This window comes from Coregonus clupeaformis, chromosome 7, assembly GCF_020615455.1.
Source record: "Coregonus clupeaformis isolate EN_2021a chromosome 7, ASM2061545v1, whole genome shotgun sequence".
NCBI lineage: Eukaryota > Metazoa > Chordata > Actinopteri > Salmoniformes > Salmonidae > Coregonus > Coregonus clupeaformis.
Genome location: NC_059198.1, coordinates 11,080,449 through 11,098,124, shown reverse-complemented (window position 1 = coordinate 11,098,124; position 17,676 = coordinate 11,080,449). Strand labels below are relative to the sequence as shown.

Sequence of the window (17,676 nt, the reverse complement as noted above, 5' to 3'; positions counted from 1 at the left end):
CCTGTCGCTTGATGCACTCGTCAGCACCTCCTCTCTCTCTCTGTCTCCTCCTTATCGTCTCTCATATCACAGAAGAACAAAGGAACAGACAAGAATTTAGTATTTTATGCACTCACTGGGTTATTTCAACCATGCAATACCCCTCTGTTCACATTCGCGCTAAGAAATAAGCAAACAGCTTAACTCAGGAATAGTATAAATAGCTCAATAACCTTTTATTTTATTTATTTTTAATCCGTCAACATATCTCTCATTTATCAATTCAATAGATCTCAATCAAATAGTTTCATCGTTAAGCAACAGCCGATTTAACAAACATAATACTTTATTTAGTGTGTAAGTCTCCTCCTCCCTCTCTGTCTGCTCTGAGTCTGCGTCTCCCAGCAGCTCAGTGCAGGCAGGGGGGTGGCATATTTGCTCTACGTAACTCTAAACTCATAAAATCCCACGCATGCGTAGTCCATTCACCAATGCGATTTCAGAGTGGAAGGAGCTACCAAGCAGCTCTCTCCAAGCTAAACAACAGAAAGTAGACAGACCAGCTGTCCCTCCGTTATTTCCCCCCATAGACAAACAGTAACACTTAACAGAACTCACAAACCAACACAAAACATAGAACACAAATCCTACTCTCTTCCACACACATACACACACAGTTTAAGAGGCTTATATCCGTTCCTACGGACCCCTAAAGCATGCTGCTACCACCGTTGCGCCGTTTTTCCATTGTTCCTAAATTTATGCTACCTCGAGTTTGCGGATATTCAATGAGCGGTTACATCGAACATATACCTCGTCAACTATAAGTCGAGCGGTAACTTGCAACCGAATGTATCTACCACAATCTCCAGTCCCCAGAACTGACCTAAAAACAACCTAGTGAGTTTTCAGGATTTTCGGCCCATCCTAATGATCGCCTCGTTTGAGGGCTTGCCATAGATCCGCGACGTCCTAATTTGTATACATTTTTCCTTAGTTCCTGGCCTTATTCCTTCATTCTATTCTTTTTCAATTTTCCTCAAGCAAACTATCCCTGTGTCCAGTATTATCAATCCTTATAGACACTCCCCCCTGTTTGTGTTGCTTTCAACGCAAACAAATTTAGAAATTTAGAACGGATTCTCATCACACAGCAAATAACAGCAAAGCACACACGCAAGTTCTTAACGGTGCATTCATTCAACGCACACACACGGACACACGAACTGACCAGTGCCCAAAGCAGTGAGAAAACTCACCCTTATCTGCCGGACTCTGGAGCGAGAGTCAACTCGGCGCCCATGAATGGAACGCTGAGAAAAGACGCAATACGTCCCAAATACCTCGTCGCCATTAATGTAGCGTCCTTGGGTGGGCACCCTCGTCGCCATTAATGTAGTGTCGAGAACTATGCTGAGATGCTGTGAGAACAAGAAATCCGCGGACACTGTCCTCGATTATAATTATTTATTACATTTGAAGATTTCAGCGTCAATTTACAGACTTCTGCAGACATCTGGAGAACAACGGCCCAATATCTAATATGTTGTTCTCCCCTCCTTTGTCCCAACCAAGGTATTTATAATCTGTGACATGATATGGGTGGTTTCCCCTACAGACCAATCCCAGGACGCCATAAAACAGTCTTCCTCTGTTTTAGGGTGCCCCTATAGAAATGCTCTCCAGATGCTTCCTTAAGCTGAGTCAACATCCTCTAAAACACCATCTGCAAACATTAGCAAAGTCATAAATTGCTTAGACACTACAACGGTAACAGAAATGACCAGGTATTTGTTATGAACTTACGTGGTAAAATTGTAATTATGCAGTAATAACATAATCGTCATTATTGTTTTTTGATTCTTTGGGACTCCATGATTATAACTATGACAAACACCCAGAGAAATAGCTACAGTATAAGCCTCAGAAGTAGTGGACAAACCCAAACCTTGTAGCTTCTTGGCCAGGGAGCGGGTGAAGAGGATGTTAGCTAGCTTGCTCTGGCTGTAGGCTTTCTTCTTGTCATAGCCCTTCTCACTGTTGATGTCGTCCAGGTTGATGGTGCCCCAGGAATGAGCCATGGAGGACACATTGATGATCCTGGCCGGGGTCGACCTTATGATCAGGTCAATCAATAAGTGGGTCAACAGGAAGTGACCTAAGCGACAAGATGGGGTGCTTTGAAAGCTTTTGATTGGTAGATTTGATGTTGATTAGTTGTATTTGATTCATGCATTTGAAATGTGATTGTGCAAAAATCATGTTCTGGTGATGGACTTCTTGGTCATCTTCAATGCAGTGGATTAGTTAGTATCACTTGTGATCTGACCTTTCATTACATCTCCTCTACATAACTTTAAAATGTGTTGACTGAACTTATAATCATAAGAAAGACAATAACTGAATTCATTATCACACTTCCTTATATTACAGATGGGTTAGCTGACAACATCACGAAAACGATGTGCGCACTTCCATGGGGCAGAAGTCAGCGTGTTGTTGTGATTCTGGATGGACAGATTGCTAGCAAGAATGACAACAAACTGCCATGTGGGGAATCGTAAGTTGCTCGTTTCACCTTGTTCTTGACACCAAGTCAAGCTAGCTAACCAACAACTAACGATGTATGAGAGACAAGTGCTCATTGTGACAATTTATTTATGTTTTTGTGGGGATCTAGATGTGATGCCTAGCTTAGAAAGAATGCATTAATGATTAAACATAATAGGTTTGTACTGTACTGATATAAATTATTTCACATAACAAGCTGTGATTCATGTGAGGAGCTGTTAGGGAGTAGGGGGAGATAAGAACTTGTGTCTCAAATGTCTCACATACACGAACACTGCCTCTTTGTTAAACCATCATACTCAAGGACACGTGTACTGCAAAAAGGTGCTGACTCTACAGGTTGTGATGATAACAACTTATGCCTGGCAACAGTGTGCAACAGTGAAGCTCCAAGGGGCTGGGACCAGCCTGTGCACCAACGGATAGGCTGAGTAAGTCTAAACCACGCTCAGTCTCTACTCTGATTGGCCAGCAGGGAGCGGGATCTATCTCTATCAGAGTATTTGAAGAAGAGCCTGTAACAATGGATCAGTTCTCTGTCTGCCCTGCATGGTATTTCAGTGAGCCCGTATACGAACCATCATACTTAACATACATACATTTTGCATATAATAAATTTAGCTTGGATTGAATATCTCTTGATTATGTTTTCTCTTATTCCAATACCAGATTTGAATTACGCTATTTCTAACAATTGGTGACCTCCGACTGTGATCTGGTAGGGGAACTTCGCTGGTAGCGGAACATCGCTGTCGTCGGACGGTGTGTTTCACAAAGTGCCCGGGCTTCTAAAAACAGGTAAGCAGACACCTATTGTTATGTAACTAAAGTTCTGCACATTGGCTTTATCCAAATTAATTTTGTGAAGCACCTGTTTGATGTAAGTGAACCCTATTGTATTATAAATAACAATTACAGTATACTACTTCGATTTCATAATATACTATGCAAATGTTTGATAATTGTGATGGTTAAACCCATGGGAATTGTATGATCATCAGTGCGAGCTATGACTGAGACTCATAGGAGGTACTTTAAATAGTTAGACAGTGCGAGCTATGACTGAGACTCATAGGAGGTACTTTAAATAGTTAGACAGTGCGAGCTATGACTGAGACTCATAGGAGGTACTTTAAATAGTTAGACAGTGCGAGCTATGACTGAGACTCATAGGAGGTACTTTAAATAGTTAGGCAGTGCGACGCTATGGCACATATCAGTTCAGACTAGATATGACTAGGTTCATAGGAGGCACTTAAAATTCTTTAAGAAAGGGGTGACGCTATTGACACGTATCAGCAAAGGCTAGGTACAGCTAGGATCAGAGGGGCACTTTAAAGTATAGAGTGTTGTCGTATGCATGAGAGTGTAAAAGAATCCCAGTGTAACAAAAGAGTGTTTGCAGACGAAATAAAAGAGGGAGAGTTACTAAAATTAATAAACCTGTATACCTTGATAGAAAACTAATTGGGAATTAAAGACGTCTGTGGCTGTCCAAACTGTATAATTTGTGAATAATTGTTGGGTTTGTGGTTGCTTAAACCGTATAACCCGTTAATAATAATTGGGAACATAAAGGTAAAATAATGAATAACTAGTATGACTAAACTGAAACGTTTGAATGGATAAAATTGAACTGTAACGTTTGATGTTTGACATAGCATAATACTAGTTTTAAATAATTATGTTGAAGCAATTTGGTTTATAATTTGATTTAATGTTTGATGTTTGACATAGCATAATACTGGTTTTAAATAATTAAGTTGAAGCTATTTGGTTTATTATTTAATTTAACGGTTGATGTTTGACCCTGCAAAATACTGGTTAAATAATTAGACTGAAATAATTTGGTTTATCGTTGAAATATAAAGTAGAGAATATTTACATTTGCATTTTTGGTCATTTGGCAGACGCTCTGGTCCAGAGCGACTTATGGGAGCGATTGGGGTTGAGTGCCTTGCTCAGGGGCACATCGGCAGATTTTTTGCCTGGTCGGCTCGGGATTGGAACCGGCGACCTCTCGGTTGTTGGTGCGGCGCTATTGGTCACTAAGCTGCCTGCCGCCCCATATGAGTTTAAGGTTGTGCCGTTGTTTGATCATGTGATAAGGTTTAATGGGTAATCGGACCATAACTAATGTGGGTATGGAAGTAATGTATAAACAGTGGAGAGCCAATTGGGGGCTCCATTGAACTATTATGTTTTGTTGGGCATTTCGGTGGCATGAGGTGAAGTCTGTGTGTATGAGTGAATTCAACGGCTGGTGTGGGTGGTGACAGGATGCTACGGAATGTTTGGTGAAAGCTAGTAAAGTTTTAATTTGGTGATGTTACTTGCTCTATGAAATGAAAGTATTTACTTTGAAGACATCGCAGAATGTGTGGAGTGACTGGTTAGTAGAGGAAAGGCAAGGGATTAAATCTCATTTAGGGAAAGAGGAAGAGTATGAAGATCTATTAGGGAGAAAATACCATTAATTGAGGGAACATTTGATGTAACCGTGATTGTATTGGCTAAAAACTGAAAAATGACATTTACAGGGGGGACAGGAACAATAGAAGAGGAGACAGATTTTCTTAGGGGGTTGATCAAATAATTGATAATGGATCATTTGAGATGAGATCACATGTAGCAGAGTTAAATAATCATTGTATACTCGAGGAATTTTGAGTGGTTTTATGGATTAGTTATGAGGAATTAGATTGATACAAACAATTATTGATGGGTTAGGACTGGGGATATCTGTATCATGTGTGTGTACTACCATCTTTAGATTATAACCAGGAGAAAGAGAATTAGCTTATCTCATTGGAATGTTGCCCAGGGCTAGGGGGAGCAGTAGTGAAGTTAGGCAGTATTTAAGTGGGGCCTGGCTATTTGTGGTTGTTGTTTTTTCAAATTGGGTTTTTCAAACAAAAAACAACACACCTAGTATGATGTTTATAAAGCCTAAAGAGTTTTTCAGTTTTGGCTGAGTTTGGGGTATATATGATTTCTTATGAGAATGAATGTCATGAGGACTTAATGAACACTTGGGATAAGTAACATTTATGAAATATTTAGAATAATGGTAATGTTTGGTATACTATGGGATGGAACAGTTCGTTTAATAATTTCAATTGCCTCTGAACTCTGTTTTAACTTTCTGGTGTTAATTAATCATCCACACTAGTACATTCTAAAGGCATGAGAGGAGGACTTTAAGATAGTTTATTTTACTAAGTTGAGGGTAATTTATAATACTGTGAAAAGTGTGAAGAAGATTATAATTTGGTAATAATATATATGATTTGAACCATAAAATAACAGAAGAGAGAGAGAGTTTTCCCTGAATGAGGGATACGTGTTGCTAGTCAATTGTACTAATCTTGGATTACTTTTACGGGATATAAGTAAATTGAGGTATTATCAAATGTTGTCATTTAAATTTCATTTTTAGTATGCTTTAATAAACAACAAGTTGGTATTTGAAACTAAATTAATGCAATGAGCTGCAGTAATCAGAGGAAGGCACAATCTAATGTGAAACAGCTATAACTGTCACGGATTTAGCCAAGGCTGCTCCTCCTCCTTGTTCGGGCAGGCTTCGGCGTTCGTCATCCCCGGAGTACTAGCTGCCACCGATCTAGGTTTCAGCAATCATCTAGATTGGTCTGCTTTGTGTACACCTGTTTCCCATTAGTGTTGATGGTTTCCCTTTATAACCCCTGTCTGTCATTCGTTTGTTGTGTGTGATTGTTCTCCGTTTGTTTTCGGCAGGACTGTGTATTGCGATTATTGTTCCTCCCTGTTTTGGAGGTTTTGTTGTTTTGTACTTTTCATTACGTTTGTTAGTAAAGTACATCTGCCAGTCTCTCGGTGTCCTGCGCTTGACTTCGTTCACCGCATACACGTTTATCCTGACAGAATCACACACCTCACATGGAGTCAGCAGGAGCGGCGGTGCCAGCTGGATCAGTGGAGGAACGCGTTGAACAACAAGCGGCCATGATCCAGGCTCTCGGCACCGCCATGGAACGGGTGGTGAGCACTATGGAGCGATGGGAAAGATGGGGTCTGCCTACACCTCCTCCTACGATACCACCACCATCGGCATTACCCATCGCTTCTCCTCCGGGGTCCAGTGGGATTCGGCTCTTGCTCCCGAGGGCTTATGATGGCACAGCTGCCGGGTGTCAGGGTTTCCTGCTCCAGGTTGAACTCTACCTGGCAACCATCGTGTCCGCCCTCATCTCCTGTCTGTCCGGCAAGGCGCTGGAGTGGGGCCAACGCCGAGTGGGGGGGAATAGACAACTATGCGGAGTTCACCCGCCGCTTCAGGGCAGTTTTCGATCATCCACCAGAGGGTAAGGCGGCGGGTGAGCGTCTATTCCACCTCAGGCAGGGGAGAAGGAGCGCACAGGAGTTCGCGCTGGACTTCCGGACGCTGGCTGCCAACGCGGGATGGAATGAGAGGGCCCTCATCGACCACTACCGATGTAGCCTGAGGGAGGACGTGCGTCGGGAATTGGCCTGCAGGGACACCAACCTCAGCTTCGACCAACTGGTGGACATGTCTATTCGCCTGGATACCCTGTTGGCTACCCGCGGACGTCCGGATTCAGGGCCGTCCATTCTATCCCCCAGCACCTCCGAGCCGACCCCTATGGAGCTCGGAGGTGCTGGTGCTAGGGAGACCAGGAGAATGGCCAGGAGGGAGGCCGTCCCCTGCACCAACTGTGGCCGCAGAGGACACACTGCTGGTCGGTGCTGGGGAGGGTCTCCTGGAATTCGAGGCGGTAGGCAGTGCACTGATTAGTCATTCCAGGTGAGTAGGCACCCAACTCACCCAGAGCTCTCTGGTGCGCATATGTGTATATTACTGTTATGTTTCCCGAGGTCTCTCCTCATTCCCAGCATAAGGCGCTAGTAGATTCAGGCGCAGCTGGGAATTTTATAGATCGCCAGTTCACCTATAAGTTAGGGATTCCTATTGTACCCGTTGATGTGCCCTTCCCCATCCATGCCCTAGATAGCCGTCCTTTGGGGTCAGGATTGATTAGGGAAGTCACAGCACCTCTCAAGATGAGAACGCAGGAGGGCCATGAGGAGTTAATTAGTAAGTATTTGATGGATTCTCCTGCGTTTCCCGTGGTGTTGGGACTCCCCTGGTTAATGTCACATGACCCCAACATTTCATGGCAGCAGAGGGCTCTCAAGGGATGGTCTGATCAGTGTTTCGGGTGGTGTGTAGGTGTTTCCGTAGGGGCAACGACGGTGGAAAGTCCGAACCAAGTTCCCCCCATGCACATTCCACCTGAATACGCCGATTTGGCGCTCGCCTTCAGTAAAAAGAAGGCGACTCAATTACCACCTCATCGACAGGGGGATTGTGCGATAGACCTCCAAGTAGGCGCTGCGCTTCCTCGTAGTCATGTGTATCCTCTGTCTCAGGAGGAGACGGCGGCTATGGAGACATATGTCGCCAAATCTCTGGGACAGGGCTACATACGGCCATCCACTTCCCCTGTGTCATCGAGTTTCTTTTTTGTGAAGAAGAAGGATGGGGGTTTACGCCCGTGTATTGATTACCGTGGTCTCAATCAGATCACAGTCAAGTACAGCTATCCTCTCCCTCTGATTGCTAGTATGACGGAGTCATTACACAGGGCGCGATTCTTCACAAAATTGGACCTCAGGAGCGCGTACAACCTGGTGCGCATTAGGGAGGGAGATGAGTGGAAGACAGCATTTAGTACAACCTCGGGTCACTATGAGTACCTTGTCATGCCATACGGTTTAATGAATGCTCCTTCAGTATTCCAATCGTTTGTGGACAAGATTTTCCGGGACTTGCATGGACAGGGTGTAGTGATGTATATTGATGACATTCTAATATACTCCGCTACACGAGCCGAGCATGTGTCCCTGGTGCGTCGGGTGCTTGGTAGACTGTTGGAGCATGACCTGTATGTAAAGGCAGAGAAGTGTCTGTTCTTCCAGGAGTCCATCTCCTTCCTGAGGCATCGGTTGTCCGCGTCAGGGGTGGAGATGGAGATTGACCGCGTTTCAGCCGTGCGTAATTGGCAGACTCCCACCACGGTGAAGGAAGTGCAGCGGTTTTTGGGTTTTGCCAATTACTACCGGAGGTTTATCCGGGGCTTTGGACAGGTAGCAGCTCCCATCACCTCCCTGCTAAAGGGGGTCCGGCGCGTCTGCAGTGGTCGGCTGAGGCGGACAGGGCGTTTAGACATCTGAAGGACCTGTTTACCTCGGCTCCGGTGCTGGCACATCCGGATCCCTCTTTGGCGTTCCAGGTTGAGGTGGATGCGTCCGAGGCTGGGATTGGTGCTGTACTATCTCAGCGCTCGGGTACGCCACCAAAACTCCGCCCCTGTGCCTTCTTCTCTAAGAAGCTCAGTCCGGCGGAGCGTAATTATGACGTGGGGGACAGGGAGCTGTTGGCTGTAGTCCAAGCACTGAAGGTGTGGAGACATAGGCTTGAGGGGGCTAACCACCCTTTTCTCATTTTGACTGACCATCGTAACCTGGAGTACATCCGGGCAGCGAGGAGGCTAAACCCTGGCCAGGCAAGGTGGGCCATGTTCTTTACCAGATTTGTATTTAAACTCACCTATAGACCAGGGTCACAGAACACTAAGGCGGACGCCCTGTCCTGACTGTATGACACAGAGGAGAGGTCCATTGAGCCCACTCCCATACTTCCGGAGTCTTGTCTGGTGGCACCGGTGGTGTGGGAGGTTGATGCAGACATCGAGCGGGCATTACGTACCGATCCTACTCCCCCACAATGTCCAGAGGATCGGAAGTACGTGCCGCTCGAGGTTCGTGATCGATTGATCTATTGGGCTCCCACGTCACCCTCCTCTGGTCATCCTGGTATTGGTCGGACGGGGCACTGCCTTAGTGGGAAGTACTGGTGGCCCACTTTAGCTAAGGACGTGCGGGTTTATGTTTCCTCCTGCTCGGTGTGCGCCCAGTGTAAGGCGCCTAGACATCTACCCGTTCCACAACGGCCGTGGTCTCACCTATCGGTGGATTTTGTCACGGACCTTCCCCCCTCCCAGGGGAACACTACGATCTTGGTCGTTGTGGATCGGTTTTCAAAGGCCTGCCATCTCATTCCTATGCCAGGTCTCCCTACAGCCCTACAAGCTGCTGACGCCCTGTTTACACACGTCTTCCGGCACTACGGGGTGCCTGAGGATATAGTGTCTGATCGGGGTCCCCAGTTCACCTCTAGAGTCTGGAAGGCGTTTATGGAACGTCTGGGGGTCTCGGTGTATGCACCGGGAGCTCGGGTCTGGCTCTCGACCCGAAACCTGCTCCTTCGCCTGCCCTGCCGGAAGCTGGGTCGGCGGTTTGTGGGGCCATTTAAATCCTGAGGAGATTGAACGAGGTATGCTATAGATTACAACTGCCAATTAATTACCGCATTAACCCCTCGTTCCATGAGTCTCTCCTCAGGCCGGTGGTAGCTGGTCCACTCCAGGAGAGTGAGGTACGAGAGGTTCCTCCACCCCCATTGGACATCGAGGGGGCTCCGGCGTACTCAGTCCGTTCCATCTTGGATTTGAGGTGTCGGATGGGGGGCCTGCAGTATCTCGTGGAGTGGGAGGGGTACGGTCCGGAGGAACGGTGCTGGGTCCCTAGGAGGGACATCCTAGACCCCTCCATGCTGAGGGATTTCCACCGGAGTCATCCGACTCGCCCTGCTCCGCGTCCTCCTGGCCGTCCCCGAGGCCGGGGTCGGCGCACGGCTGAAGCCGCGCGTCAAGGGGGGGGTACTGTCACGGATTTAGCCGAGGCTGCTCCTCCTCCTTGCTCGGGCAGGCTTCGGCGTTCGTCGTCCCCGGAGTACTAGCTGCCACCAATCTAGGTTTCAGCAATCATCTAGATTGGTCTGCTTTGTGTACACCTGTTTCCCATTAGTGTTGATGGTTTCCCTTTATAACCCCTGTCTGTCATTCGTTTGTTGTGTGTGTTTGTTCTCCATTTGTTTTCGGCAGGACTGTGTATTGCGATTATTGTTCCTCCCTGTTTTGGAGGTTTTGTTGTTTTGTACTTTTCATTACGTTTGTTAGTAAAGTACATCTGCCAGTCTCTCGGTGTCCTGCGCTTGACTTCGTTCACCGCATACACGTTTATCCTGACAATAACCTAGATCATTAATTTAGTAATGAGATCAGGAAGGGAGGAGCAATAAAGAAGCAAGGGACAGTCTAAAAATTTTTAAAAAAAATAAGGGATGGCAATTGGATGATGAATTACCAATATTACCTAAGTGATTGTTTAGGTAGGTGGTAATATTGACACATGAGCAGAACATGTGTCAAAAGGGGGATGGTAGGAGATGGTAGGATTAAATAATAAATATATACGAAGGAGAGGACAAAATACTTTAAAAAAAACAAAAAACAACAAGAATAGAAATTGAGAGCTGAACATGTATGTGTGAAGATAGTTTATTAACCACACCCGTATGTCAGAGGTTTTGTGCCCCACAGGTGAACTAAAGGAAAAGGTGACCCACTCTATCTAACCGGGTGACTGGTGAGCATCCAGTCCCTAAAGAAGAAAAACTGGAAGCAGGCCTGTTGGGAAGGGCCCTACCAAGTCCTATTGGTCACTGCCTTTGCCATTAGAATAGCTGAGAGATCCACCTGGGTGCATGTCACACACTGCAAAAAGGTAAACCCAGTTACACCTCACGAACAAACACAGAGTTAGGAGAAAGAACCGATCACCACTAGGGCTCGGGGGTTGGCTCCTTAACGAAGATTCCCTTACCCTGTCTGATCATCCCTGTGTGAGTTCGATAGAAGGTAAAGCAATGGGTTGGCCTCTGGCGTCTGACATGTTCTCAGGGCGAGGGTGGGGATTCACAGGTCTCCTGACGGTAGGTAGCTGTCTGATTGTGGGGGCCATATTCCTAACACACAAGACAAGGTAAGCGCTACCATCAGTCCTGTGTCATGCCAACAGTAAAGTATCCTGAGACCATTTATGTGTGGGGTTGCTTCTCAGCCAAGGCAGTGGGCTCAATCACAATTTTGCCTAAGAACACAGCCATGAATAAAGAATGGTACCAACACATCCTCCGAGAGCAACTTCTCCCAACCATCCAAGAACAGTTTGGTGACGACCAATGCCTTTTCCAGCATGATGGAGCACCTTGCCATAAGGCAAAAGTGATAACTAAGTGGCTCGGGGAACAAAACATCGACATTTTGGGTCCATGGCCAGGAAACACAAGGCCAAATATACACTGAAGTTGCTTATCAAGATGACATTGAATGTTTCTGAGTGGCTTAGTTACAGTTTTGACTTAAATCAGCTGGAAAATCTATGGCAAGACTTAAAAATGGCTGTCTAGCAATGAACAACAACCAACTTCACAGAGCTTAAGGAATTTTACTGCTTTTTCCAATCAACCCTGATAAGCAATACTATACACATTAAAAAGTGAAATACTGGGCCTCCCGAGTGGTGTAGCGGTCTAAGGCGGCGTCACTACAGACCCGGGTTCGATCCCAGGCTGTTGTCACATCCAGCCGCGACCGGGAGACCCGTGAGGCGGCACACAATTGGCCCAGCGTCGTCCGGGTTAGGGGAGGGTCTGGCCGGCTGGGATGTCCTTGTCCCATCACGCTCTAGCAACTCCTTGTGGCGGGCCGGGCACCTGCAAGCTGACTTCGGTCGCCAGCTGGACGGTGTTTCCTCCAACACATTGGTGCGGCTGGCTTCCGGGTTAAGCGAGCAGTGTTTCAAGAAGCAGTGCGGCTTGGCAGGATTGTGTTTCGGAGGACGCATGGCTCTCGACCTTCACCTCTCCCGAGTCCGTACGGGAGTTACAGCGATGGAACAAGACTGTAACTACCAATTGGGGAGAAAAAGGGGTAAACACTACTAAATAAAAAAATAAGTGAAATACTGTAGACATGTTATCAAAATGCAAATCAAGGCTCAAAGCATAAGAACCCCTAGAAAAGTAGTTCTAACCTTGAATATGACTGGGCAAAGTGGTAAGAATAGGAGAGCCATCTATTTTAAAGTACACTAGATCACAGCAAACATGGACCACAGCAGTCTAAACATAGCTGAGGGCAATAGAGAAATATGACAGAAAAGGGACCTCTCACAACCCTACAGGAAAGGTGAGAAATCCATATCTTCATTTAAACTAGGGTACTTAGTGGCCTGTAGTTTGTAAATCCAAGAACGTTCCCTTTGGTTTAGCTGTTTAAGACGGTCCCCTTTTCTAATTGAGGCCGGAAAATGATCAATACCCATAGCTTGTAGGGAGGCAGGGTCGCCATGGTGTAAAGACTTGTAGTGCCTTGCCATGGAGTAGTCTTCATTGCCTGCCCGAATGGTGTACTTGTGATCCGCTAAGCGGTCTTAAAGGCGTCTCTTTGTCCATCCAATGTAGAACACCTTGCACTGTGGACATTCCAATCTGTAGATGACATGAGTGGGGTTTTGCAGTTAATGAAATGCTTGACTTGATACTCCGTTTTAGAAGCTGTGTCAACAAAATACTTTTCTGTGCAATATTTCTGCAATGTTTGCACTGGTTGCATTTAAAATAGCCCCTGGGTTTGTGGTCTAGACACGTTTTTTTGAGAGTCACCAGGAAGATAGCTGTGGACTAATTTGTCATTTAGGGTAGGACATCTTACATCTTAAAGCTTATGACTGGTGGCTCTGGGAAGACTTCACGCAGTAGCTTATCACTTTGGATGATTCCCCAATTCTTGTTAATTATTATTTTAATGTTCCTTGCTTAAGTGCAGTATTTTCTAACAAAGTACACTCTCTCTGGTGCATCACGAGGCGCTCCCCTTCGCAACAAGTTCTCTCTGTCAAGTCGTCAAGCCCTTATACCTGCATCTTTCAGGACCTGAGCGCTGTATCCCCGGTTCAAGAAGCGATTCTCCAATTCAGCAGATTTGACACTGTAGTCTGTTTCCTGATCGCAAATTCTGCATACTCTTTGGAATTGGTCATATGGAGTGTTCTCTTTTAGCCTTTTGGGGTGGAAGATGTCTGCCCTCAGAATGATATTCCCTTCTGTAGGCTTCCTAAAGATTTATGTGTGCAAACAACATTTGTCATTTTTACTGATGTCAAGGTCCAAAAAATGAATGTTATCCTTGCTGTACTCCATAGTTAGTTTGATGTTAGGGTTAATGCTGTTAAGGTATTGGTGGAAGGAAATAAGTTCATCTTCTGAGCCAGACCAGAACAGGAAAACGTCATCAAAATAGCGTTCCCACCATATAATCCGGTCAAAGAACTGGTTTGTAGAAGGATCCGAAATGAAGTCATTTTCACATTTACCTAAGTACAAGCCAGTGTAGGAAGGGCTGTAGCAAGCTCCCATGGCACATCCTTTGACTTGTTTAAAGATATGGTCAGCGGTGGAAAAAGTACCCAATTGTTATACTTGAGTAAATGTAAAGATACGTTAATAGAAAATGAATCAAGTAAACGTGAAAGTCACCCAGTAAAATACTACTTGAGTAAAAGTCTAAAAGTATTTGGTTTTAAATATACTTAAGTATCAAAAGTAAATGTAATTGGTAAAATGTGCTTAAGTATTAAAAGTAAAAGTACAGTATAAATCATTTCAAATTCCTTATATTAAGCAAACCAGACGGCATGATTTTCTTGTTTTTTACATTTAATTTACGGATAGCCAGGGGCACACTCCTACACTCAGACATAATTTACAAAGAAAGCATTTGTGTTTAGGGAATTGGAACATTTTCTTGTCCTGCTAAGCATTCAAAATGTAACAAGTACTTTTGGGTGTCAGGGAAAATGTATGGAGTAAAAAGTACATTATTTTCTTTAGGAATTCAGTGAAGTAAAAGGAAAAGTTGTCAAAAATAGTAAAGTACAGATACCAAAAACTACTTAAGTACATGAGGTCCTTGTCCTTAGTGAATCATTGTTGGTTTGATGTCTTTAGAGGATGTACAACAAGTGTAACATCCTTAACCAAGTGTTTTATGTATCCCTCCATTTCCCAGTGTCTTGATGTAATTAATACAAATTATAAAATCTAGACATGTAGGTTTATGCTAGTAATCTCTACATTGACCCACAATCTCATGAAATCAATGCAAAGGCAATAAGGATAAGCATTTATAGGAAACACATGGAAAGTGATATGATGCTGCAACGTGGGGCGTTGGAATCATTTTCAGATTTGGGTAAATGTTGTATTTCTATGAGTCAATATAGGATTTATATTCTATAAGTAGTGGCCTGATTGTCATTGTCCAAATTGCAAGTTACTTTGCTGTGAAGCCACATTCGTGACATAATCAATCAATCAATTTTATTTTATATAGCCCTTCTTACATCAGCTAATATCTCGAAGTGCTTTACAGAAACCCAGCCTAAAACCCCAAACAGCTAGTAATGCAGGTGTAGAAGCACGGTGGCTAGGAAAAACTCCCTAGAAAGGCCAAAACCTAGGAAGTTGATTGCATTTAGTCAAAGACAAAACATATTATACGGAGCGAGCAGAGGGTACTTTGTCATATTTGTTATGCTTCATTACTCTCCTATTTCACACACAAAAAAATGTAACCCTAACTTCAGTTTCTCTAACTACAAGTTACAAGGAATATTTGTTTTCTGTAATTTTGAACCCCCCAAAAAAATTCTGATGTTTTTGTCAGATGACCACAAATATTGGTTGTGTGTAGATTCATCAATATGCCTCAAACCCAAATGAATGGAAAAGATGAGCACAGACTAAAAACAGGAAATTGTATGTCAGAATCAGATTCAGATTCAGATAGTTTAATAGTCACATGTACAGGGTTGCAGGTGTGATTGCAGGGTACAGTGAAAATCTTAGGCTTCGAGCTCCAACATGCAGGACTAGTGAAATAAAATAATGAAAATGGTAATAAAAACTATAGAAATAGCACTATATACTGTACATAATAACAACTGTGGCAGTGATTAATAAATACATGTCCATTGTGGTGGAGGCAGAGTAAAGACTGTTGAGGGGTTGGGGTGGAATGACCATAGGGGGAGCAGCAGCATGAGGAGAAACTATTGGCCAGTCTTTCAGTTTTTGCCATGATGCTCCTGTACTGCCCGCGTCTGAGTGATTGAAGCGGGAGAACAGGGCATAGCTTGGGTGGCTGGGGTCCCTGATGATCTTCTTGGCCTTTCTTCCGATACCTGGTGTTGTAGGTGTCCTGGAGGGCAGGGAGTGTGCACCCAATGGTGCGTTCGGCTGCACGTATCACCCTCTGAAGAGCCTTGCGGTCCGTGGTGGTGGAGTTGCCGTACCAGGCTGTGATGCAGCCCGACAGTATGCTCTCGATGGTGCTCCTGTAAAACACTGTGAGGGCCCTCGGGGACAGGCTACATTTCTTCAGCATCCTAAGGTTGAAGAGTCGCTGTCGTGCCTTCTTCACTACGGTGTCTGTGTGATGAGACCATTTTAGCTTCTCTGAGATGTGTACGCCGAGGAATTTGAAGTTATTGACCGTCTCCACGGCGGCCACGTTGATGAGGATGGGGGCGTGTCCAGCCTGGTTCCTCCTCAAGTCCACAATCAGATCCTTTGTTTTGCTAATGTTGAGGGAGAGGTTGTTTACCTGGCACCACGCTGTCAGAGGGCCCACCTCCTCCCTGTAGGCTGTCTCGTCGTTGTTGGTGATCAGGCCTACTACTGTTGTGTCGTCAGCGAACTTGACGATGGAGTTGGAACTGTGTGAGGCCACGCAGTCGTGGATATACAGAGAATACAGGAGGGAACTGAGGACGCACCCTTGTGGGGCCCCTGTGTTGAGGATCAGTGTCGAGGAGGTAGTGTTGCCTACCTTCACCACCTCGGGCGGCCTGTCAGGAAGTCCAGGACCCAGTTGCATAGGGAGGAGTTCAGACCCAGGGCTGTGAGCTTTGTAATGAGCTTATAGGGCACTATGGTATTGAAGGCCGAGCTGTAGTCGATGAACAGCATCCTCACATATGCATTCCTTTTGTCCAGGTGGGTAAGGGCAGTGTGCAGTGCAATGGAAATTGCGTCGTCCGTGGATCTGTCAGGGCGGTAGGCGAATTGGAGAGGGTTGAGTATGTCGGGGAGGGAGGAGGTGATATGGTCTTTGACTAGCCTCTCGAAGCACTTCATGATGACGGAAGTGAGTGCTACTGGTCGGTAGTCATTCAGTTCAGTTACTTTCCCTTTCTTGGGCACGGGATGATAGTGGACATCTTGAAGCAGGTGGGTATAGAGGCCTGAGCTAGGAAGAGATTGAAAATGTCATAGGACACAACAGCTACTACTAACGTTTTCATTAATGTTGTATTGTATGTTGTATTGTATAAATGTATTGAATACACTGTACAACAGATGGCCTTGGGCATGGCTTAATTTTAGCACCACTTTTGCAGATGTCTGAAAACATCTGACAAACTTTGATTTTGGAGTGAACTGTCTTGATCTGCTGTGGTATGCTGACTAACTTGCGAGACTTGTACTTACTTGATTAACAATTTGTTTAGTTAAAAAACAAAAATGTTGTCCTCCCTACACATTTTAAAGAAAGTGTGGAAGTAACTACCTTAAAAAAAGGCCTAATAGTCAATACTTTTATTTAAAATGTATGAAATTATTCTGCATTTGCATCTAATGTATAGGCCATATGGTGTGGATGTTGGCTGTCACTGAGAAGACTTTAGTCATTCTTGCTACCTAAATGTATCTAATGCAGGAAAAGAATAAACATAGAATGAGGATTTCCTTCATTTATTTATTAAAAACACAACAAAAAACATCTTTATCCTTAAACGTATTACAATGATGACAAGATTTCACAATTAGAGTCAACTAAATAAAAATGAAATTTCACAAAATGAACAAATTAACATTTGATTTTATGTTAGAGTACTTCTACATGAAACAAAACGAATGACAGAAACAGTGAAAATATTCCCTACCTTTTCAATTGATATTTACTGTATGTGGACATTTTGTGCAATGATTTAGGTATTTGAAACACAATAAATCATCAATGATTGATATGTCATTTATAATTGGTTATTTTGTAGATTCATTCCATCACTTTACAACTACTGTACTTGCCCCAA

General features: G+C 44.5%; 2 protein-coding genes across 2 annotated transcripts in view; both read right to left on the bottom strand.

Moving 5' to 3' along the window:
• Positions 1 to 17,676, bottom strand: part of LOC121569122 (retinol dehydrogenase 12) — an 86,391-nt gene that overhangs the window by 8,106 nt on the left and 60,609 nt on the right. The window contains exon 5 of the mRNA XM_041879776.2: positions 1,928 to 2,137. Within this exon, the coding sequence (XP_041735710.2) occupies positions 1,928 to 2,137 (210 nt within the window). The remainder of the gene's footprint in view (positions 1 to 1,927; positions 2,138 to 17,676) is intronic.
• LOC121570345 (patched domain-containing protein 3-like) overlaps positions 9,177 to 17,676 on the bottom strand; it is a 33,914-nt gene continuing 25,414 nt past the window's right edge. Inside the window, exon 7 of the mRNA XM_045221002.1 lies at positions 9,177 to 9,209. Coding sequence (XP_045076937.1) covers positions 9,177 to 9,209 — 33 coding nt within the window. The remainder of the gene's footprint in view (positions 9,210 to 17,676) is intronic.